Below are 26,407 nucleotides of genomic sequence, written 5' to 3'. Positions count from 1 at the left end.
CACATTTTTTGAAAGGTAACATTTTTGCAATGACATACCAAGAACTTTGTTTTACATGTAACTAATATTGCAACGTTTGTTAATGTATATATTTAAATTGTGATTTAATAAATGACATTATATAATGAAATCCAGCGCCCTGATTGCATTCCGTACTGCCTATAGTAAAACAAAGCTCAGTAAACCAATTATTTTCTTAAATTATCCATGCTATCTAAATCAGTTAAGACTGTCTGCATGTATACAGTTAACTTATTAATTGGATATCAGATCACATATAAAAAAGGTTAAATATAGAAAAAAGAAGACGTGAAATGATTGCCATTGAGACAACGTTCCACAAGAGACCAAAATGACACAGAAATTAACAATCATTTGTCACCGTACGGCCTTCAACAATGAGCAATGTCCATACTGCATAGTCAGTTATAAAAGGCTCAAAATAACAATGTAAAAATAATCAAACGAGAAAACAAACGGCCTGTTTTATGTAAAACGAAAATGAACAAACAACAAATACGTTACACATAAACAATCGACAACCATTAAATTACAGGTTCCTGGTTTGGAACATGCCAATACAAACAGAATGTGTGCGGGATCCAAAGCCACTCCTCACCTGAAACAGTGGTGCAATAGTACAACATAAGAACGACCTATTCAAATCAGTTGAAAAAAGGTTTAACTCATTAGATGGATACAAATACAAATACTACACAACGTGGACATGGCCTGAGACTTCTACATCCCAACAACAAAAAGACACTAAGTACAGATCGGAGAGTACTCGCAGTTATTGACAGCTAGTTCAAAGTCACTAACAAAAATTATCATTCATCTTAGACAACATTATCAATCATGTTACATCCAAACATCCAATGGATTTAGTGTAAAGTTATGACATTGTGCATTGCCAAGATACAGGTATCGATAGATTGTAGATTTATGAATGTGTATGTATACAACAGAATATGGTAAAGGTTTTAAATAATTTGTGGTAACGAAATCCCTGGCTTAATTGGTTATCAAAGATACCAGGATTATAATTTAGTACGCCAGACGCGCGTTTCGTCTACATAAGACTCATCAGTGACGCTCATATCAAAATTCCAAAACGTTCTGCCAAAAACAGCTAAGGTTATCTATTCCTGGGATAAGAAAATCCTTAGTTTTACGAAAAATTTACAATAACTCTCAAGGATTACGTTCGTTAAAATAAAACAAAAAAAACGTCACAACAGACACGAACATAGCGAACGAGTTGTGAAACATAAACCCCGTAAGATGGTCCCAAAGAAATATCAAAAAAGGGAAAATTAACAACAGAAACGAAAAATCGTTCCTTTTGTTGTAAATGTTAGAGTGAAGTTCCCTTTGGTAAATCTTGGCAATATATGGAGAAAAAAACTTGTTTATTTAACGAACAATAAAAGATAACGGTCAGTGTTGTTGAATTTATTAAGTGCCATTTAGACAGGCATTTAGTTAATTTGGTTATAAACTGTGAGTTATAACAGTGAAATTTGATGTTCCTTTACGCAAATGAATGCCCAAAATGAATATAAGTCCTTATAAATTGAATATATCGGGTAATCGGATATTTTTAGCTGACATTTTGGGTATCAGATTTGCCGAGTCTACTGAACTACCATAAAGATAATAAATAGTATTTTTTTTCACTAATTTATTGACATAATACTTGTTGTATTATATTTTTTTGTATGCAATTAAATCATTTTAAGGACAATGTACTATTCTTTTTTCACAAAGACCAAAAACAGGTTGTGCCCCTGACACTTTTTCTAGACATTCCAGATCGTGCAAAATACTTCGCTAAATATTGTAATGTTTAAAATTGTTGTTGCGCACTAAAAAAAACATGGGAAATTTCAAAAATTGGCGGGTATCTGTGTAACAAGTCTTACTATCTTCATGTCCCATTTCTGGGCATTATGTTTTCTGGTCTGTCCGTCCGTCCTGCTTCTGGTTAAAGTTTATGGTCGAGGTAGTTTTTTTATGAAGTTGAAATCCAATCAACTTGAAACTTAGTACACATGTGTTCCTTATGACATGATCTCTTTAATTTTACTGCCAAATTAAAGATTTTATCTAATTTTCACAGTCCACTGAACATAGAAAATGATTGTATGGATGGGACATCCATGTACTTATGACACATTCTTGTTTGAAGAAAAAAAATACATCATTATGATAATGAAACAAAGCAGCCTGGGTTAGTGGGTCTGCTTTCATGGTAATTCAAGTTACATTTTATTCACCTTCTTCCACCTCAGAGCTATCAGCTCTTTCATTTGTACCTTAAGAGTCGAATACTAAATTTTATTTTTATATAAATAAATTTATATTTTGTAATTTAAGAACTTGTATTTTGCCAAAGGATGCATAAATGAAAGTGGTGCAATTCATTTTGCTTTGATATATAGATTTGAATTACATGTATAAATGTTATTATAAAAATAAGAAGATGTGGTATATACATGATATTTAGTGAGTTTATCAAACTAAAGTGCATAAGAAATGGGTATAAGCAGTTACAGGTACTACTGTACAATCTCCAACAATGAAAAAAACTCATACCGTAAAGAGAATTTCATAGATTTACAAGTATAAGTTTTGTTTTTGCGTTGCATCATTTTCTTCTATTGTCATTATTGTATTAATTGCAAATATGGGAAGTGGTTAAAATGCTAATGAGACAGCTATTATAAATGACCACCAGATGTCCTTGTTTTCTTAATCAAAAACTCCTTTTTCAATCATACCGGTAAACTACTTTTTCATGTTTATACTGAAAAACAATTTTGCTTGGAGTTAGAAAAATATGGTCATCAAAAGAGTTGACATGTTACTATGTATATTTACCATTATGTTACTTGATGTTTTTGTAATACACAGTACGGGACTTGTCAATCTTTGTGAACTTCTGTCCATAGGATGGGAGTCATTTAATATGCGTATATAATCAATAATCAAAAATATCCTATTTATGTTAATAAGGAAAAGTTCTTTTATGCCTTAAAAATGCATTTCATGGCGAAGTACAGAAAATATACTGAAACAGTTACTAAAGACTATGAATATAGGTGAACTAGGTACAAGAGAACTTTTCATCTTAAATACTACAAACCGACTCTGTACTTTGGAAGAATAAATGATATAACTGGACTAGAAATACACACAACCTGTAATTAACTGCCTTTACAGCGATTTCAAATTAGAATATTGTAATAATTCACAGACGATATATAGGGAATTTATGAACAAATATAGACATCATACTACTATACTCAGACCAAGAGCTGTTTGTGGAATCAAGAATGCATCTTTACAATGATAGTTTGTCCTCATAGGTTTGTTGATTTTTTTTGTAGTTTATAAATATACGACTGAAATTGTCATACAAATGATGTTCGTTTTATAACAATGTAACCATTTATTCAAATTATAAAGTCCAAAATAAACAGTTTACAGGGCATTGGCATGATCATATGTAACTTTGATTCGTGTGTATTTTAGCCTAAACACCATCTAACTAACTATCGAGTTGACCTTTCTTATACCACTGTTCGTGCGTTATCTACAGAAGCCGGTTTATGTCAGGTTTGAGTTTTATATTTAGTCGTTGTAACGACTTAGCTAAATTGTCATAACGACTAAGCTAAGTTGTTAAAATGAATTAGTATATCTATCTTGTTATAACAACTTAACTAACTTGTTTTAACGACTTAGTTTATTTGTTTAAACAACTTCGCTAACTTGTTAAAACAACTTAGCTTACTAGTTTAAACAACAAAGCTACGTTATAATAACTTGGCTTAGTCGTTTAAACAACCTAGATAAGTTGTTTAAACGACTTAGCTAACTTGTTATAACAACTTAGCTAATCTAATTCGTTATAACAAGTTAGCAAAGTCGTTTAAACAAGTTAGTTAAGTCGTTATAACGACTTTAAAATAAAACTCTACCTATGCGGCTTCCTTAGTTATCCATCTCTAGCCAAGGGGTGCAGTTGAAGTTCACATTATCACGGATTCAAAAAGGCCGAATTATTCACTTGTAAGTAAATAATTTATCATCAATGTTTCTTAGCTTATTTTGACAAAATTGAACCTTACTTGCTGCGAAAAGCGAATTATTATTCCACTATTTACTTTCATTAATGATGGAACAAAACAAATTCATATTTTATCTCTTACTTAGATAGTGCCCCTTCAAAATCGATTTTTAAAAACCTAGTGTAAACGGGGTCTTATTCATACTTCGAGGCCTTAATCTGAAATGTGGTAATATGATTTCATTTTGTCCCGATTGGGCGAATCGTCATGTCTGTAAACTATACAAGAAATCTTTTCAATAAAGTTGACTTTTAAAAATACAATACACTATTCATAATATTTTTGTTATTTTTAGTATAATTATAATACACACGTGTACAACTTTCAGTTGTTGTTTGTCTTATCTGCCTTGTCTGACGATATGAACACACACTTTTGTTTTACAACACTTTCCTGAACTTTTTGATCGAAAATATGTGTTGAGTTTGGAGGAGTGATATTCCGACATACAGTCGGTATTCCAATTGGTACTAATTGTATTCCCAACTGAACGATCTTTGCTTGTTCTTGTGGGGCATAGTTCGATCAGAACTTTGTAAACCACAAAAAGCACCTTGAGAATTCTTAAATTGGACTTCAGTCCGTACAGTACTTACATTTCATAACACAGTGCATGGACTTAAAATAAAAGATACAACTGATACACAACTTCAAGGCATCCGCTGGTGGTAGCCGTTTTCACATTTTGCGAATAAAATGTTTGGCTGTTTGAACTTATTATTGTGGATAGAAATATAACAACTCGAATAAATTCATCTTGTGTATACTTTTTGTTCGTGTTTCTCTGACTTAACCTGATCAGACAATTTTCGGAATTCACATTGAAATCGTTACGACTTCGACAGAAAATCGATAAGCAGAGAGCATTTTATAGCTGTAGGCAACAATGGGCTAAATAATAAAGGTGCTGATTGTATTATTTTACTGATCAATGTGGTCAATTGGCGCCACATGTTAACTAAAGGATATTTTCACAACTCTGCAACGCACGTGTTTGAAACATGATACATGTAGTTTACCGTCTCCTCGTCTTCTATTTAACGATGATTCGAAAAAGAAAACTGTTGATATGACGCAAAACTGTTCTAAAGCAAGAACAATCTTTTATCTTTTTTCTTTAACTTTGATAGAAGTTATTGATTCCAAGTGTGTACCAGTACCATACAACCATTTTGCGATGCACGTGTTTCAAGCATATAATTAGTTTTACGTCTCGACATTTTTTCTTCTTTTTACGATGGTCCGTAAATGAAAATGGTTTCTACAGAGAAATTAATTAGACTAGAATATATATATATATATATACATCCGGTAAATTTATTGAAGATGAGTCTTGTGTTCTGTTCCAAGGAGTTATTTTCTACTCTTTTTTTGTTAGAAAGAAGAAATGTTCAAGAAAAATATATATATTTTATATCGTTTGAAATTTGGGTTTTCCCGTTTGCTACTTGTAGTAATTATTTATATTTGGGAACTAGTATAACTAGTTTTGATACTGGTTCTACAACAGTATATAAATAACACATACATGTAGCTGAGAGGTCGATAGAGTAGATTCGAGAAAAAAGGGGTCCGCTCGACAGTCCGACAGTTCAATAGTCCGATGGTTCAATGGTCCGACGGTTTTAAATGATATAAATGACTGTGAATGCGGTAATCGCAAACGTATAAATACTGAGGAAAAGTATAAAAGAAGTCAAAATTTTGCGTTTAAAAGAAGTCGAAATTTTGAGTTTAAAAAAAAGTCGATATCTCGAGTTTAGAAAAAGTCGAAATTTCGAGATTAAAAAAAGTCGAAATTTTGAGTTTAAAAGAGGTCGAAAATTCGAGTTTAGAAAAAGTCGAAATTTTGAGTTTAGAAAAGTTGAAATGTCGAGTTTTAAAAAAGTTTAACCCTGAGCTGGTTTTTGTTTGTTGCTGCAATTTCACACTTGTTTTCCGTTTTTTTTGGTTTTCTCGTCAAAGAATAATGACAAGATCTCCATATAGTAAATTTAAACTGTGACGGATAATTTATGGATATATGTTAAATCTTTTTCCAAACCCCAATCCTTTTACATAAGTCTTATAAAATAACCTGATCATTATAGATTATCATGTATGTATAGCACTTTTAACTAACAACTATAAGACAGTTTGATTTGAGACCACTTTTAAAAATTCTTATTTGTAAATATATGCAGTTGTTACTTAACGTTTTCTTACACCTCAGTACATTATGAACTATTATTATTATTTTATTTTTATTTTATATGACAATCCTTTGAATTAATTATGGTATTTATTATTTAGTGATTATTATAACCAAATTCAGTCATCTGTATATTATTAAATGTTTCCTTATGTTTTAAGGTGTATATAGTTGCTAAAGTTATACCCTTTGGGTAGTGCTCTACAATTAAGAATATACAAGAAACTGAACTGAACGTCTAAATTGTTTAACACGGTTCCCTTTTTTTTTTTTGCTCATCATGTGAACTTTTGTGATCACTAGGCGTCCGTCGTCCGTCAGTCAACCAATACTTAAAGAACGTCTCCTCTGAAACCCACTGGGCCGATTTGAATTTAACATGGCAGCAGCGGTCTTTATGTGGTCCTCTCTAAGATTAAAAAAAAAAAAAATAAAAAAAAAAAAAAATCATCCGATGCCCCGATCCGTAGTACAAGATTGCCGTCATAGTTAAACACAGTTCAACGTGAGGGTCCTATGGAAAGTTCACTTCAAAATCGTCTTGGCTAAAACTATTAAGCCAATTTGAACTAAACTTTGCAGCAATGGTCCCCTTTAGAAGTTGTTCGTAGTCTCCACACTTCAACCAAAAATGGCCACCACAGCCGAACAAAGTTAAACATTGGATTCTCTGGAAACATCATTTAAATATCTTTTAAAGAAGCCAATTTTAATTCTGGCTTAAATATGAAATAGTGCAGCATTTGTAAGCTAGGGCCATTCCTAGTAATTCAAATGAGTACTGTGAATACGTAAAACAATCATGTGTGACCAGAACTGACTAAAGGAGGCCTAAACAACACACAAGTAATAGGAAGTCATGTTCAGCTTTTTCTGACCATCGAACTTTCTGACCATCGAACTGTCGGACCATCGAAATGTCGGAATAACGAAGCGTCGGACTATCACTACGGTTCGCCGCGTATGACAATGTTTTTTCGAGGGGTACCAATCTACTCCATCATCCTCTCATTTATGTGTTATTTAATTTATTATACTGAATGCCCTTTCAATATTGTCTATTAAACTGTTAAAGACAAACTTTATTTCATAGTATTTTCTAGGGACGTAACGATCATAACAACGTTACGGGTATGAACAATCAACAGAAGTGAAGCAAGATAAACAAAATTATTTTGACAGTCAAATAATAGAATCTGAGCTAAAATGTAAAACTTAAGCATTGTCTTTAATAGAATGATGTTAATTCAATTCATTGATTTTTGATTGGTCTTGACGAGAGGGTGACATTTAAAAAAAAATGGTTATCCTCTCAGCCATGTGAGTCAATTAACACCCTCGTATTAGTCAATCAAAATTTGGCATTTTAACGTGACGTTTTATAATATGTTACTGTACTATAATTACTAAATGTTGATGCTAGTTGGATAAGCACGAGGAAAGTTTTGGCGGTTTCTACGGGTTGGGTTTATTGGTACTTTATAAAGTTTGACATTTATGTGTATAATTAGTATCGAAGGTGCTCGCAGTTACGTCGAATTGAAGTTGACCACATAGGTATATATACAGTTGCTGCTATGTTTATTGTAGATTAGTGTAGGCGTTTGAGGTATTAGACGAGGGAAAAAACGATGTAAAAGAGGAACAATGTTATGTCATGTATTTATATGTTGTTTGAATCGAAGAAATATGTATTGTCTTCCAAAGCTACACAAAATCCCTTACACATATAGATTTATTTCGTCTTCAAGCTATTGTTCAACTACTAAATTGTCTATTCTTCTTACCAGCACACTTGGTACAATTAAAAACCTTATAATAAATTGTTCAAATAAGGCCTTCGAAAATAGTGGAATAAATTACTTTTGGAGTGTCAAGAACTCGTTGGAAGTCACTTGATAAATTGCATGCTTATATTGTTGATTTTGAATCTGTTCAAAGTTTTGATTTTTCTACCCTGTATACCACATTGCCTCACATTTTCATTAAGAAAAAATTCACACACCTAATTAAATAAGCATTCAAAAAATCAGAATGTGAATATATATGTTCAAACTCTTTTAGGGCATTTTTTAGTAGCAATAAACAAAAAAACTATGTTAATTGGACATGCTTTGATACTATATATGCCCTTGAATTTTTACTAGATAACATTTTTGTTCGCTTTGGGGATTCCGAATATCGTCAGATTATCGGAATTCCAATGGGGACTAACTGTGCACCACTTATTGTGGACCTCTTTTTGTATTGTTATGAGTTACAATTTATGACAAAAATAAGCAAAGGCCCATCAAAACAACATCTGATAAACAAATTTAATAATACTTTTAGATATTTGGATGATATTGTGGCTCTCAATAATGACGACTTAGTATGTATATTAATGAAATGTATCCTGCTGAACTTACTTTAAATAAAGCTAATGCTAACAATGACCACTGCCCTTTCCTCGATTTTGATATCTATATCACTAACGGAAAGCTGAACACTAAAATTTATGATAAAAGGGATGATTTCCTATAGTTAATTATCCGTTTTTAGATGGTGACGTTCCCTTGTCCATGGTGTTGTCACCATCTTACGGTGTTTATATATCTTAACTTGTACGATTCGCTCGTGTATGTTACAATGTTTTCGATTTTAACGAGAGAAATTTGTGTATTACTGAAAAATTATTACACCAGGGTTTTTGATATCACAAACTAGTCAAAACATTTATTCAAAACATCATTCGTGAATATAGCCCAACATGCAGACTTCTTATACGTTCAGGTATTTCACATCCAATTTTTTATGGAAATATTCTTTATAAAGCACAAAGGTGTCAGTATTCACCTCAGAAACTTACAAAACCTCTGAATAGACTTATTAAGAAGGGATATAATTACGATACTGTTGTCAAGTCATTAAGGATTGCATATTTTGGCGTTAATATTGAGTCACTGATAAGGTCTTTGCGTCGGAACTAAACACATTTATTCTAAAAACAGTTGTTGGCATGACACAGGTTATGTTCTTCTCATATATGTTATAATGGTATGATACTAAACCTCGAACGGGAAGAATTGTGCCTGATGTTCATATGATGACATCATAATCTTTCAGTCAGTTTAATTGAAGTCTGGAGCTGGCATGTCAGTTAACTGCTAGTAGTCTGTTGTTATTCATGTATTATTGTTATTTTGTTTATTTTCTTTGGTTACATCTTCTGACATCAGACTCGGACTTCTCTTGAACTGAATTTTAATGTGTGTATTGTTATGCGTTTACTTTTCTACATTGGTCAGAGGTATAGGGGAGGGTTGAGATCTCACCCCGCCGCATTTTTGCGCCTGTCAAAAGTCAGGAGCCTCTGACCTTTGTTAGTCTTGTATTATTTTAATTTTAGTTTCTTGTGTACAATTTGGAAATTAGTATGGCGTTCATTATCACTAAACTAGTATATATTTGTTAAGGGGCCAGCTGAAGGACGCCTCCGGGTGCGAGAATTTCTCGCTACATTGAAGACCTGTTGGTGACCTTCTGCTGTTGTTTTTTTATTTGGTCGGGTTGTTGTCTCTTTGACACATTCCCCATTTCCAATAAAGTTTTTTACAATAAAGTAAAATAAAAGTTGAAATCTGTACAATAAAGTAAAATAAAATATTGTATCATGTTCAAGAAATGCTTGAATAACTAATTTGTATAAATTAAAGTCTGATTTATTTATACAATATTGAATAAAAAAAAAACATTAAATGAGATGAGTTTTTTTCGTGGAGATTTTGATCATTTTGTTGTTAGGTAGGTCTACATCATATGATGGTCGTTTCATTATTGTCAAATTAATAAATGAAAGTAGTGTGTACGTGTCACAGACGCTTTCGATTCGTTGGTGTTAATTGACGACATTTATCATTTAACATTTCTGCAAAAGATTGCATACATCGACCGCAAGTACACAACAAACTACATCAAAATCAAATGACAGAATAACACAAAACCAAGTGTTAACTTAGGTGATCTGAATGGTCGAGCATATCATGTCGGACATGTACATGAAGCTCTTGTCAACTGACCTTTGTTAATCTTGTATGATTTTTAATTATATAGATATAGGAATATGTGGTGTGAGTGCCAAACAGACAACTCTCCATCCAAATAACAATTTAAAAAAATTAACCAATATAGGTCAATGTACGGCCCGGTCTTGGCTCACACTGAACAGGAAGCTATAAAGGGCCCCAAAAATAACTAGTGTAAAACCATTCAAACGAGAAAATCAACGGTCTAATCTATATAAAAAACAAGAATGTGTCCTTAGTACACGAATGCCCCACTCGCACTATCATTTTCCATGTTCAGTGGACCGTGAAATTGGGGTAAAAACTCTAATTTGGCATTAAAATTAGAAAGATCATATCATAGGGAACATGTGTACTAAGTTTGAAGTCGATTGGACTTCAACTTCATCAAAAACTACCTTGACCAAAAACTTTAACCTGAAGCGGGACAGACGGACGAACGAACGGACAGACGGACAGACGAACGAACGGACCCACAGACCAGAAAACATAATTCCCCTCTACTATCGTAGGTGGGGCATAAAACAACATATAGTTCATTTATATGTATTGGAGTTGAGTATGGCCTCCTTTATCACACTAAACTAGTACACATTTTTGTTTAGGGTCTAGCTGAGACACGCCTTTGAGTGCGAGATGTTTTCCCTGTGTTGAAGAGCAATTCGTGGACCGGTTTTTATAGTTGTTTGCTCTTTAGTCGGATTTTGTTGACTCTTTTACACATTCTCCATTTACTTTCTTAATTTCAATTTTATACATGTACAATACAATAGTAGTCACCTCACATGCGTTTTTATTAAACATTTCCAACTATAACCCAGAATAAAAATATATAGAATGCGTAAGCAGCTGGAAATGCTCTTCTTGAAATGATGTCTATTTTCTTTGCCAGTGGAAGGTATGGCCGTCTGTTATCATCAAAATTAGGGTCCATATCATTACCTTGTGACTGCAACAGAAAATAATAGTTGTGCATTTGAAACTTCAGAGGGAGGAACATTTCCCACTAAATTTATTTCACACATGGGTATTCCAGGTTTACGTATTACTGTGACGGGTTACAGCTATGTTCATGTAATACCACTAAGGTGGCGTATTTTAGTACATGTTACTAAATTGAAATACCTTAATATGTCCTAAAACTGCATTTGAAAATGTTGGATGCATTCTGAACCAAAACTAAAGCAATATATGTTCGTTATTCTTTCTCTCATGTTGGGTAAGGATGTCATCATTGAGAAATAATTCATCAGCTAATTGAATAAATATAATGTATAATAAATAAAATGTTTATAGAATGTGTCTGTGTACAATTATTCTTCAATTATTTATGTGTATTAAAGCAACCCCCTCAAATATTCGAATTCCATCATGTATTCGGGTTTAGTTTTCTGTAATAAGTTAATACTTGAGTTTCATTATGAATATATCTTTCACATTCATTTGTTAAAATTTACTGTTTGCAATAGCATGAATCGTTCTATATAATAGGGTTCTTATCCCGGGCATAATACAATGCCGTATTTAGTAAAACCTTTTCAACTTTTGATCTTCAGTGCTGTACAACTTTGTACTTTTTTCACTTTCGATCTTGTATATCTGGGCGTTATGTATTCGGGTTTAGTTTTCTGTAATTAGTTTTTACTTCAGTTTCATTATGTATATCTCTTTCATATTCATTTGTTAAAATTAACTGTTTGCAATAGTGTGAATTGTTTTATATAATATGAATGTTCTTATCCTGGGCATACAAACAATGCCGTATTTGGCAAAACCTTTTCAACTTTTGATCTTCAGTGCTGTACAATTTTGTATTTTTTTCGTCACTGGTGAGTCTCGTGTGGACTAGACGCGTTTTTGGCGTATTGAATTTTAAACCTGATGCTTTTTGTTATCTATTGATCATGCTTTTCTTTGTCTAATATGTTCTGCTTTTTATTTGTATAGTAGTCCTGTAATTTTTTGTTTTCATTTTAATGTTATATTTAACTGTGCCATTAAAGTGCGAGGTTTGGCATGCCTTAAAACCAGGTTTAACCCACCACTTTTATTTCCCTTTAAAAGTGTCCTGTACCAAGTCAGGAAGATGGCCATTGTTATAATATTGTTCGTTTCTGTGTGTGTGTTGCATTTTAACGTTGAGTCGTTTCTGTTTTCTCTTATTTTTGAGATAAGACGTGGCACGGTACTTGTCTATCCCATATTCATGTATTTGGTTTTGATGTTATAATTGTTATTCTCGTGGTGTATTGTCTGTTGCTTGGTCCGTTTCTGTGTGCTGTTGCGTTTCGGTGTTGTGTCGTTGTTCTCCTCTTATATTTAATGCGTTTCCCTCGGTTTTGGTTTGTTGCCCCGATTTTGTTTTTTGTCCATGGATTTATGAGTTTTGAACAGCGGTATACTACTGTTGCCTTTATCCATTAAGTTTTAATGACCCTTTTGGCGTGAGAAGATGAGACAATTTATTTAGCTTACATGTACCTCTGTGACATTAATGTATGGAACGCCAACACTGTCTTATAATGCCCATTTTTCATTATATGTTGTGCATTTACCTTTATATGATGTGCATTCACCTTTATATGATGTGCACTTGTCATCATATGGTGTGTAAACGTCTTTATATGATATACAAATATCCTTATATGATGTGCAAACATCATTATATGATGTGCAAACATCATTATATGATGCGCAAACATCATTATATGATGTGCAAACATCATTATATGATGTGCATATATACTTGTATGATGTGCAAATATACTTATATGATGTGCAAATATTCCTATAGGATGTGAAAATATACTTATCTTATGTTGACAGATCTTTATATGATGTGCAAATATACTTATATGCTGTGCAAATATACTTATATGCTGTGCAAATATACTTATATGATGTGCAAATATACTTATATGATGTGTACATATCATTATATGATGTGCAGTTTCCCTTATATAATGTGCAAACATCTTTATATGATGTGTTTGTGTCATTATATTATGTGCTTGTAATCTTATATTATGTGGTTTTATTTTCTTCATTATATGATGTCGAAACGTCATTATATGATGTGCTTTCATCGTCGTTATGGTCAATGAACATGATTACGATTAGAATGATTACTGTCTACGTCATAACTGATTCCGATCTGCTTCTGCGGAGTAACCGTTACTACTAATTAGGATCAAATCTCACGGTAGCTACCGTTTGGAAAATGGTTGAAACTTGAGATAATTAAAACCTTGGCATGTTAGTACCTCGTTTTAAGATGCAAAAAATCACATCTGATATTGTTGGAAAATTGTAAAAATATATATGAATTGCAAAGTTTTGTTTAAATCGACGGGTCTTTAATAATAAACATACGAAGTCTACAGTACGGTTACGGTTATTAAATTTAATAAAGAATTCTTTTATGTCATGCTCTATGATCGTTTTAACGAGGGAAGGCATTATATTTGTCAATTTCGGTATACCTAACGTTAGCATTGTTTCTATAAGAAGATAATACACGAAGTTTAGTATTTTCATTTATGTAAATATTGCCTTTCTGATCATTTTAGCTATTCGAGTTTTTGTTCTTTATATATTCTCATGATAGACACAAACAATTGGGAAAAAATCTGACTCTGATAGAGTAGTGGCTCATATAAGGAACCGGTCATTTGTAATAAAAAAAAAATGAGGGGATAGATTGGAAGAAATAAAGGGGGTCTGTCATTTTATCATTTTTGGAATGGAAAAGTGGCATTCAATTTTATATAGTTATAAATTTGCCGCGGTATAATTTTTTGGCGAATTCTTCGTCAACCGTAGGCATCAATCTTTACGTCTCGTTTCGCTCACCTGAATTGTTAAAACCTGAAAATTTAGTTTCAACAATTTCTTCTCGCAGAGAATTTTTCATCTGATGCTATTATTGAATGAAGGTGTGGTAAATATTAATGAAACCACAAACGGCAAATCCAAACAAAGTTCCCTGAAGTCGCAAACAACTTTCATACTTGAGTACTTTGATTATATATGTTCTTGTCTATACCTTGCAAGAAAAGGTTTCTCTATTATTAGTTATCAATATACATGTAATAGCCAATAAAACAACAACACTCTGAAAAGCCAAAATTGCCCAAAAAGAACCTTTACTATACAGTATAATTTAGACACATTGCACTATTATTTTTTTTTAATCTATTATGTTTCCAGGATAAACGCAAAATATCAAAAGCCGCTGCCGTAAATCTTAGACACCAGATTAAAAACGCTAAATTATCTGGTTTTGTTAGATTGATACACACCTTCAAAAATTTGAAGGCTGAAATTTCATTGACTGATGTAATATATACAAGGACAGAAAATAAAATGACGTGTTGTAAGATCCTTGTATCCAAAGCTTAAACAGATGATCTGTACATTTTATATTAATAAATAAATGTGTTAGACACCGACTCTCGTTTGAGGGAAGGAGCCGTGTATTTCCTTGTTCGAAATTAATAAATAAATAAAAACATGTTGTTTTTTTTTAAGTTTCATCGTTGTTTTATGTTTTCCTCATTTTATATGGAAACAAACTATTTCGCTTCCCTTCTGAAATAGATAAAATCTATTTCAAGATAATAGATAAAATCTATTTCAAGAAAATTTAGAATCAAACATTTACAAAACAACTTGCCCCCCCCCCCCCCCCCCCACTCACATAAAAAAAAACAATGGTCGGTACGTTAGCCCTGTTTAATTGAGTCTAAAGTATGTACTAGTATATGAGCGGCTTCCCACGAAACCTTTTATATTGCGGGTTACTGCATGTTAAGTGGTGGTACTTTCGTCGTAGCATGTTCGCCTTGAGTGAGAGAGGTCGTGGGTTCGAACCGCGGCCGGGTCAAAACCAAAGACTTTAAAATTCATATTTACATGCTGCTTCCCAGCTAATTATATAAACACGCGGGATAAAGGATTAAGAGCAAAAGCTGGTCGGCTCGGAATCACAAAATTGTGTCCGGGTAAGGTGATATAAATGTCTTCCTTCGGAATGCTACCTTTTGAACTGGCATGTTAAATAAGAGGCTCTCAAGAGCCTGAATCGCTCACCTTAATTTTTTTGGTAAAATCTCGCATCAATGATTATTTTGGCTTTTCAATTTATTTAAATGTTCATTGAATCGTCCTATTTTCTTCAAAAGCAAAAAAAAATCATTTTCTCCTATGTTCTATTTTAGCCATAGGAGCTATGTTTCTTGACATACAAGGAAATAAAATATAAAATTTATACTAGATACTCTGAAACTCATTTAGCCTAAGTTTGGCTGAAATTGATACAACAGTTTCAAAGGAGAAGATTTTTTAAAGTAAGTCAACATAATGAACAAATTGTGAAAAAAAGTCTTTAAAGGGCAATAACTCCTTAAGGGGTCAATTGACAATTTTGGTCAAATTGACTTATTTGTAGATCTTACTTTGCTTAACATTTTTGCTATTAACAGTTTATCTATATCTATAATAATATTCAAGATAATAACCAAAAACTGCAAAATTTCTTTAAAATCATCAATTCAGGGGCATTATACCTGAAAAACCAGTTACCCAATTCGGCTGAAAATTTCAGGACAGGAAGACCTTGACCTAATAAATACTTTAACTTATTTGCTCTTAATGCTGGAGTTTTTGAGATATACATGTAAGCCAAAAACTGCATTTTACCCTGTGTTCTATTTTTAGCCATGACGGCCATGTTTTTTGACGAAATAGAAAATAAAACACAAACTTTATTTTATACACCCTACTGATCATTCAGTTGAAGTTTGGTTGAATTTGGTTAAGTAGTATTAGAGGAGAAGAATTTTAAAAGTTGGCAAATAGGATGTACAAATTGTGAAAAATTGTCATAAAAGGACAATAACCCCTTAAGGGGTCAATTGACAATGTTGGTCATATAACTTATTTGTAGATCTTACTTTGCTGATCATTTTTGCTGTTTACAGTTTATCTTTATCTATAATAATATTCAAGATAATGACCAAAAACTGCAAAATGTCCTTAAAATTACCAATTAAGTGGCAACAACCCAACATTGGGTTGTTTGATTCATCTGAATATTTCAGGGCTGATAGATCTTGACCTAATAAACATTTTTACCCCATGTCAGATTTGCTATAAATGCTTTCGTTTTGGAGATATAAGCCAAAAACTGCATTTGACCCCTATGTTCTATTTTAAGCAATGGCGGCCATGTTTGTTGAAAGATCAAAACTTCGGATACAATTTATAAACAAGATACCCTAAGGAACATTAATTTAAAGTTTGGAAGTATTTGGCTTAGTGGTTTTAGAGGAGAAGATTCTTGAAATAGTTTACAACGACAGACGAGGACGACGACGACAGACGACAGACGACGGACGACGGACGACGATGGACGCCAAGTGATGGCATAAGCTCAATTAGCCCTTTGGGCCAGGTGAGCTAAAAATCCGGCTCAGGGTGTCAGTCTAGTACAAAACAGGGTTAATATTCATATCACATTAATATGTTCTTGTACGAATATGCACATATCAATTTCCCGCTGGACCCCAAGAATCCACCCATAATCATCTATTATAGTTGAAACTGTGAAATATGCACAAAAACATGAGAAAAAGCTGCACGTAAATGTTCATGTTCATTCAATATTTCCTTTAATACATTTCGGGTGAAAGTGATGGGCGCTCGGAGGTCGAGTGGTTACATTGTCATTTCGGGGCCTTTTATAGCTGAATATGCGGTATGGGCTTTGATCATTGTTGAAGGCCGTACGGTGACGTATATTTGTTAATTTCTGTGTCATTTTGACCTCTTGTGGAGAGTTTTCTTTTTAGCAGTCATACCACATCTTCTTTTTTATAAGTAGTCGAACTGTTGTATCACTAGCATGTCAACACTTATGTGTGCAATTTCAAATCCCGCACGTGACAGGTAAGCTCGATTCCAATCTTAATTGACCAGAATTGTCTGTTTTCCAAACGTAGGTCAGGAGGTCTCTCCGGGCACTTCGGCTTTCTCCACCAATAAACTCACCGCCACGAAATAGCATGAAAGTGTTGAAAGTGGCGCTAAATCAGTCAATCAATCATCCATACCGGTATGTTTATGGCCTCTTAATCTTTATATTAAGTCTCACAAAGTCAATGTATGACATCAGTATACAAAGATAAAAATAATAACTATTTACAGTATATACAAAACAAGAGAGAGAGGTTTCAAAATTACCAAGCCAGCTGGAGGACAAACCTTTTTTATAAACGAACAAGCTGAACAGAAATCTTATACATCCTTCCTGTTTTCAAGTTTTCGTACATGGCTTAAAGCCTTATCGGATAAAGGTTTTTTGTCATATTAAAATTTCACGTTTTAGTAATAACAATTCCAAAATAGTTATATTGTTTTATCATCCCAATGTTCGTATCATTGTAAGAAAATCGGAGATTTTTTGGCTTCCGTCCAAAAAAAAAATATCACTAAGACTTTAATTTTGTCAACTTTCCTTTCAAGTTCCAAGCCTAACAATAATCATGGAAAACATTGAGTTGAGTCTGCAGGTCCTGTGCTGTGTCAGACAAAAACACCGTGTCACCCGCAAACAATATAACAAAACACTTAAGATATATTTTTTATTCTCTTTCCAGATCTTCTGGTATAGTTCTGTTAAGTCCTGTAATATTTTTAGTCACTAAGAAATTATGTGAGTCAATCAAAAGTAAATAAAATAGGAAAGGTGATAAGTTTTCTCCTTGTCGAACACCATTGTCACAAGCAAGCAAAGTATTCCGAATTATAATTACTACCGTGTATCATCGGTACAGCGGATATAACATTGTAGGTACTTCGAAGCGTGAAAAACTATATACCGTACATATATTTAACTATGCACCGTACAGAAGTATTCATGTGTTCAGCTATACACAACGCTTCTTGTCGGAATACAATATCGAAAAATAACATATGTACAAAATATTTCAATGCCAATTATTGAAAGAGGTAAAGGGGGAGGGTTGAGATCTCACAAACATGTTTAACCCCGCCCCATTTTTGCGCCTGTCACAAGTCAGGAGCCTCTGGCCTTTGTTAGTCTTGTATTATTTTAATTTTAGTTTCTTGTGTACAATTTGGAAATTAGTATGGCGTTCATTATCACTAAACTAGTATATATTTGTTTAGGGCCAGCTGAAGGACGCTTCCGGGTGCGGGAATTTCTCGCTACATTGAAGACCTGTTGGTGACCTTCTGCTGTTGTTTTTTTATTTGGTCGGGTTGTTGTCTCTTTGACACATTCCCCATTTCCATTCTCAATGTTATACTTATCGGACCATACGTATTACGCACAAACAGTTGCCTTCTTTCAGAAAAAGAGTTGCAATGAATATAGAATCATATCGGATGAGACGAGCGCCAACTTCTTTGACAAGTATTTGCACATGTTTTTAGTAAGGATTCTTGTTTTGGGCAGATAGTGAGACTTCTCTAATCACCAACCTACGACCAAATCATTTCTTAAAACAACAAATATGTTTAGATTGAGGTACATATTGATATAATGTAAACAAAACAAAGATTTTTGTACCGTGTCAGAAGAAAAATCGATCACGACACCTTGGTTAGTACCTATATCCGCTGTACCGATGATACACAGAGATGCCAGCCAGTGGGCAAGTGTTGAAACAAAGAGTGATCACACAGTAATAAGGTGGACACAGTAATGACAAAGTTAATGCTTTTTATTCTATTTTTCTAAAGAGACAAAAAAGAGGAACAAAATGCAAAAGACGGGCGTCACCCCATTCATCTCGGTAAGAAAATAAAAAAATTAAATACCCTAAATTGGAAAAAGTGTGGCAAAGTGTGATTTTCAGTGGGTTTTTTTCCCCTTTTTTAAAACTCAATAAATGTATCGTCTACGTAAAATTCGTTGCCATTACCGAAAAGGATCAAAATAAGTACCACAATGGGTTTAATCCGATCTAATCGGACGAAAAATTAAATCTAAAACACTTCATCAGGAATCAACCCCTTGTTTCTCAGAAATCGTTGACGCTACTCCAAATCTGTTGACATAGCTAGTACTCATGTTTCAGAATTTTATAAGCAATTAAAAAAATCTCCATTTAAATAAGTTGAAAATAAATAATCTATATATGCCAATATGTGCTCATTGTTGAAGACCATGATATGGTGACCTACAATGTATAGTTATTAATTTCTGTGTCATTTGGTCTGCTGTGGAGAGTTGTCTCATTAGCAAAGATGCCACTTTTTCTTTTTTTATAATAACCCACATTGCCATTTCGCATTTCGCGTGCACTGCGTTGACTAAGCTTGCAGTCTTTGAAAATGGGTATTTTCTCACATAATTGGAGTTTTCCGTGGAAAAAAGATTGGTTCAAAGACAAATTAAAAGTAAAAAACACTACATATAAACGTCATATCACAAATATTTCCGACTTGGTATGGTTTTAGAGGAGTTGCGGCTCAATGAAATCGGTCTCTTCCTTTAGTAGCATAGATTATATGATATATTATGCATCAGTAGATAATTTTATAGCTATTGTTATGAAATATTTTTGAAACAGACTGTGATTTCAATGGTGTCTTTTGCAATGAATATTAATAAGCAGATGTGGTATGAGAGCCACTGAGACAACTCTCCATCCAAGTCATAATTTGTAAGAGGAAACAATTATAGGTCATAGTACGACCTTCAACACGGAGCATATACTTAAACCGAATAGCAAGCTATAAAAGGCTCTTAAATTTGTTATCAATTTCTCCAAAACCGGGAATTTCTTCAACTAACTCCTGTATTAACTGATCTTAATCTTCAACCGAAATGTTTGAAACGCTGATTTTGTTAAATGCTTTGTTTCATTTTCCCTATAAATTGCACTTTCGCTAGCGATAGACACATACTTGAGCCGGGTTAATACTTTTAAAATTAACAGAACCAGATCGGAATCAGTTATGACGTAAACAGTAATCATTCTAATCGTAATCATGTTCATTGACCATAAAGACGATGAAAGCACATAATACAAAGAAGTTTCGACATCATATAATGAAGTAAACATAACCACATAATATAAGATTACAAGCACATAATATAATGACACAACCACATCATATAAAGATGTTTGCACGTAATATAAGGGAAACTGCACATCATATAAGGATATGTACACACCATATAAGAATATTTGCACATCATATAAGTATATTTGCACATCATATAAGAATCTTTGCACATATTATAAGTACATTTGCACATCATATAATAATGTTTGCACATCATACAAGAATGTTTGCACATCATATAAGTATATTTGCACATCATATAAGTATATTTGCACATCATATAAGTTTATATGCACATCATTTAAGTATGTTTGCACATAATATAATGATGTTTGCACATAATATAATGATGTTTGCACATCATATAAGTATATTTGCACATCATATAAGGATATGTGCACATCATATAAGGATATTTGCACATCATATAAAGGTGTTTGCACATCATATAATGACAAGTGCACATAATATAAAGGGAAAAGCACAGCATATAAAGGTAAATGCACATCATATAAAGGTAAATGCACATCATATAATGAAAATGGTCATAACAAGACAGTTTTGGCGTTCCATATTAATGCCAAAAAACATAATGGTAGTGGTATAAATAATCTTATAAAAATATTAGAGCAATAATAATTTTTTAACGATAATTACAAAGATTGTCAATCAAAGCAAACACTAGATTCAGAAATAATATAAAAACGAGAAGATTTGGTATGAGTGCAAATAAGACACATTTGCATCCAAGTCACAATGTATTGAAAGTAAACGACGATAGTTCACCGAACAGCAAGCTATAAAGGGCCCCAGATTCCTAGGGTAAAACCATTCAAACAGGAAAGCCAACGGTCTCATTTACTAATATATAATTTAAAAAATGGACATTAAAAACAAACAACAGGCTCCTGACTGAAAATGTGCGTACAGGTGCAGCGGGTTTAAATAAAGGCAACAGTAGTATACCGCTGTTCAAATCTCATAAATCCATGGACAAAAAACAAAATCGGGGTAACAAACAAAAACTGAGGGAAACGCATTAAATATAAGAGGAGTACAACGACACAACATAAAAATGTAACACACACAGAAACGGACTAAGCATTAGACAAATCCGATGAGAATAATAAATATAACATCAAAACCTAATACATGAATTTGGGATAGAAAAGTACCGTGACACGTCTTATAGTAATGTGAATTCACACTCAAAAATAAGAGACACATCGGAAAAAACAACGTTAAAATATAACACACACAGAAACGAACTATAATATAAAAATGGCCATATTCCTGACTTGGTACAGGACATTTTTAAAGGAAAAAATGATGGGTTGAACCTGGTTTTGTGGCATGCCAAATCTCCCTCTTTTATGATCATGTGAAATATAATATTAAAATGACAACACAACATTACAGGACTACAATATCAATAAATAGGAGAACACAGATGACAAAGAAACACACGAATAATAGCTAACAAAAGGCAACACGTTTAAAATGTTCATACGCCAGAAGTGCATTTTGTCCACACAAGACTTACTAGTGACGCCCAGATACAAAAGTTTGAAAGCCGAAAAAAGTACAAAGTTGAACAGCATCGAGGACCAAAAGTTAAAACAAAATTGTGCCAAAAACGACCAGGGTTTTCTGTTAGGTACCAGAACATCCCTATAATTTAGAATAATTTGTACTTTTGCAAACAGTAAATTTGATAAAATGACCATACAAAAGAAATACATGATAAAACGGAAGTATTAAATAATTACAGGAAACAACGTTTTAAGAGACTTACTGAAAAAACAAAATTAATGGAAGCAACGGTTCGATATGCATCTGTTACCAGAAGTTTGAAATCTAAATTGATATTCAAACTTATGTTTACACACCTCTCTATACTTCTTCTTCGCTATTTTGTCTGCCTCCCCCTCTGACATCTGTTTACTAGCTAATACGTTGTCATAAACATGAACTTCCTTACGTTTAGCAGCCATTTCGGCAGCTGTTTCTTCTGAAACTTTTCGTCTAGCTAATACATTCACTATCGAGAATTCAATCAATGCCGCAAATACAAACATAGCTTGAAATAAAGTCCAAACGTCGATTGCTTTCGGATATGAGACCTGCGGTGCATTGAGTCTTGCGGTAGAACCTTGAGATGACATAGTTAAGACTGTAATGGCACCTAGAGATATTCGTCCTGGAACAGCGAGTGGATGTAACCAAAACGAGACCCATGACATGATTACAATAAGCATATCCGGAACGAAAATTTCTAGCATGTAGTATCCAATGGCTCTTTGAAAAATAATTGTCAACTGTAGACAGGAAAATTCATTTTCTGTAAAATAAATAGTTACATAAATAAAAATTTAAATCGCCACTAATTAGAATGTCGTTTTCAGACAAGAATCTATGAGTAAAGACAATCACAACCGCTCTTCTATTAATCTGTATATTTCATTCTTAAATATGTACCATATAAAAGATGAATGACATCATTTGCAGAATTGATTACCATAAAAGTAGTTGACAAGAGAAGACAATAACAATCATTTATCAACAATCAAAACCAAGGAATAAACAAAGACTCATAAAACCAAAAGACAATTACATCAACAGGTATAAATAATAAATAAGAAACAACACGAACTCCACTAAAAACCGGGAGTGAAATCAGGTGCTCCGGAAGGGTAAGCATTTTTTTCTGCACCGTAAACGGCACCCGTCGCGTTATTTCTTTGTTCAGTTCGGTAATGATGGAAGGTGATTGTGACTGAGGAAGAATATCAGATATGATTTCTGACACACTTTTGTCATAATGATTTTGACTCGAGCTTGAAAATATTTAATTCAATTACCAAAGACCAATTTCCATTTATACTGCACTCGTTCTATTTGAGCAGTCAAAATGCGTTGACTGTATATTTCTATGTCGTATACAGTCACTGACCTGATATCACTTTTCCTCATGAATATTTAAATAGAAATTGCCGAAATTGTAATTAATTATTCATACGACCTATTCAACCTGTTCTTGTTTCCAATGTATACGACGACTCAAACTTATTTCTTTTACAATTTTTAGTAAAAAAATATTTCACTCAAATCATTATGTTTTATGCTTATTGTTGATATTTTAGTTCATTCTCAAGCAATAACTCCTTCACCAACGATTAAGGGTTTCATTAGGAAATGTACATTTCATTGTGTCGTTTATTTCTCCACCTACATGAATTGAGGCCTTTTTATAAAAGGGGGAGTTTCCCAATATTTAAATCAAGTAATAAAATTAACACATTAAGTTGTAATTGAAAATGTTTTTTTTAGATTGCAGTATAAAGACAATAATAGAGCATTGACTTGACATATCAACGATATAAGGATTCGGCACGAAACGGGGAAAATGCTCGGCATAGCCTCGCTTTCCCCGTTTCTAAGCCTCATCCTTATATCGTTGATATGTCAAGTCAAATTAACAATGCACTATTATTGTCTATATACATGTACATTTTTCTTGGGTTGATCTTTGAATCCCTGGTAAATCAGAGTTATGTTGATTATCATTTTTTCTGAAGTCTAATAAACAAAAATATTTATCTTTGTAACTAACCTCCTGGAAATGAGTTGACGTCGCATAGCTCAACACTGGTTGTAGGAGTATTTTGTATATTATACAAAGGCAAAATCGCGTTCTGTATTGTAACAGGCTGATTTTTAATCCAATCATACACAACCACATCCGAGGTAAAACCATCTGAAATAAGATATATGTATTGACGTATAACAAAAGCAGGAATGTTTGTCAAACATGTTACTAGATCAGAACTATTTGGTGTTTTTACGTAATATTATTTCTTAATCGTGAGTGATTCAAAATTGACGTTCACTTTCTCTAAACGAATATAATATACCTGACATTAATTTAAAGTTTTTTATTCAAAGATATATAAAATGGGACACAATTATACTGAACAATATAGCTACGCGTAAATTTCGATAACAGCTTTTTCAGATAGTTCAATATAAGGACGCCATAATTGATCGTGTAATGTTGTTGAGCTTTTGTATATGTAGCTGTTATTTTTGTCCTCTGAAGGTAAATATCACGCTTCTGCAATTAAAGATATATAATAGGGACTTTGGAAGTACACATCTCCTTATCAGATGGGGTTTTCTGATTGTTATAGGGTAGAAATGTATTTTCAATCTTTGCCCTCCTGTTACTTTGAATAATGGCGTTATAGCACAAATAAACATCCCTATTCTGAGAGAACGTGACTGTGTATTCATGTTTTATTTCTTGATATGTTTAAACAGAATGTAAGACAATGACTCATTAACCCAATGCAATTGTAAATTTATCCTTCCTCTCTCTCCTTTCGACTTACAGCTTTCTAGATGGATAGCACAGGACTGTACATCTAGTGGATATAAATGAAAATCCCTAGAACACGCAAACTTTACATGAAACCTGAATTAGAAAACAAGCAAAGTTTAAAAACAAATCAAACAGACTTCGAATTTTGATAGGAATTATAATGATGAGTCTAATTGTTGTTTTCGAGACTTAGAATGGATATCAGACCAGACCCTTTTTATGTTATTGGCATGTTTATACAAATATTAACTTTTATAATCGATGATATGATGGTAATTATTGCATATAGCAACAACCTTGTTTTGACATCTTCTGTTGTTTTGTTTATATTTGTATTAGCGTGCAAACCAGGTTCATCTGTTATAATTCATAAAAGTGTTGGTTATACCCCTACAGATTAGATGTAACGCGTGCTGAACTTCACAGACTTATACCGGAAATTCACGGGGTTATATATTTACACTAGTATAGAAGCACATGTACAAATTGTTATTTATTCTTAACAAAAGAATCTAAAATATGTACTAAATCGTATTGTTAATCATTGTTATTTTTTGGAAAGGTGGTAATCGAGAGGAAATTAAGACTTCCTCTCAAATTACAAACAGATAGTGATCCGACAAATCAACACTTATATTAAATATAACAAGATACACACATCAAACTTCTGTTTTCGCTTATCAACTTGCACAAATGTAAAAAAAAATGCATTGTTCCCGTTTCTCACACAGAGTTACGAATATTCATTCTTGCCAATTATTTGTTACCCATATTTGAGAACCCGAAAACCATATATGTATACAACACCGATTTTGGTAATTTAAAACCTATTACACATAAAGTTTTTTTGAATCAAAATAGATGAGTATCTTAACTCTTTTCATATTCAATAAATAACATTCGGTCAGATAACGTCAGGTGGAATATATCTCTTCCAGCGTAAAGAAAATTAAATGAATACGAACACCTATATATAGAAAGATCCTGGAATTCGGTCAACCGTTTTGAAAGTCAGATACGTCGACTTCCACTGGAACATCTGTGACTTCCATATTCTTCTACCCATGTAGGCTAGTAGTATTTATATCTCAAAGGCATAAATCCTTGGGTTGATATGGATCAGCAGGTCAAGGTTGAGGAAGAGGGACTGATCCAGTTGGGGTTCCCAACTCAAAAGAAAGGGGGGGGGGTCACATAAGTCAAATACATTGATCTTTAAATTTGGTCCAACCCGCGGAACCCCTACCCCGGATCGGCCACTGGATAACGGGGGGGGGGGGGGGGTCGAGAGCTAGAATCCCTCTTTTTTTTAAAAGAAACATATGACTAGGATAAAAAATATTACTTTCAGCAAGGAAGTAATTGAAAGGATTTTTTTTTCATTCAAAATAAATGCTTATTAATTTTGTTTTCGCTATTGGAATTTCCTTAAATGTTTTTTTTAACATCTTGAAACAATTTGTAGTGAACACTGTAAGTAATTTCTTGTGTTCATGCTATTTAAAGAATTATAATCAATTTCTATTGTTACGAATAA

At 33.0% G+C, this 26,407-nt stretch overlaps 1 protein-coding gene across 1 annotated transcript; it reads right to left on the bottom strand.

Annotated features, from left to right (window-relative positions):
• Nucleotides 1-11,187: 11,187 nt before the first annotated feature.
• LOC134697628 (glycine receptor subunit alpha-2-like) lies at nucleotides 11,188-25,936 on the bottom strand. The gene is made up of 5 exons (XM_063559910.1): nucleotides 25,890-25,936; nucleotides 24,881-24,963; nucleotides 24,103-24,246; nucleotides 22,379-22,830; nucleotides 11,188-11,340 (listed from the first exon to the last, which is right to left on the bottom strand). Exons 1-5 carry the CDS (start codon nucleotides 25,934-25,936, stop codon nucleotides 11,188-11,190), a joined length of 879 nt encoding a protein of 292 aa, XP_063415980.1.
• Between the last annotated feature and the right edge of the window lie 471 nt (nucleotides 25,937-26,407).

This window comes from Mytilus trossulus, chromosome 14, assembly GCF_036588685.1.
Source record: "Mytilus trossulus isolate FHL-02 chromosome 14, PNRI_Mtr1.1.1.hap1, whole genome shotgun sequence".
Lineage (NCBI taxonomy): Eukaryota > Metazoa > Mollusca > Bivalvia > Mytilida > Mytilidae > Mytilus > Mytilus trossulus.
The sequence above is the reverse complement of the archived record's forward strand: the minus strand, read 5'-3'. Positions and strand labels throughout refer to the sequence as shown.

Bases quoted from the DNA above. Each gene is read 5' to 3' on its own strand.
- LOC134697628 (XM_063559910.1), bottom strand. From the start codon at position 25,936: ATGGGTAGAAGAATATGGAAGTCACAGATGTTCCAGTGGAAGTCGAC. The intron at 22,831-24,102 runs GTTAGTTACAAA...TTTATTTTACAG, and splicing joins CGTCAACTCATTTCCAGGAG to AAAATGAATTTTCCTGTCTA. The intron at 11,341-22,378 runs GTGTGTAAACAT...TTTCTGTTGCAG, and splicing joins CGAAGAAGAAGTATAGAGAG to TCACAAGGTAATGATATGGA.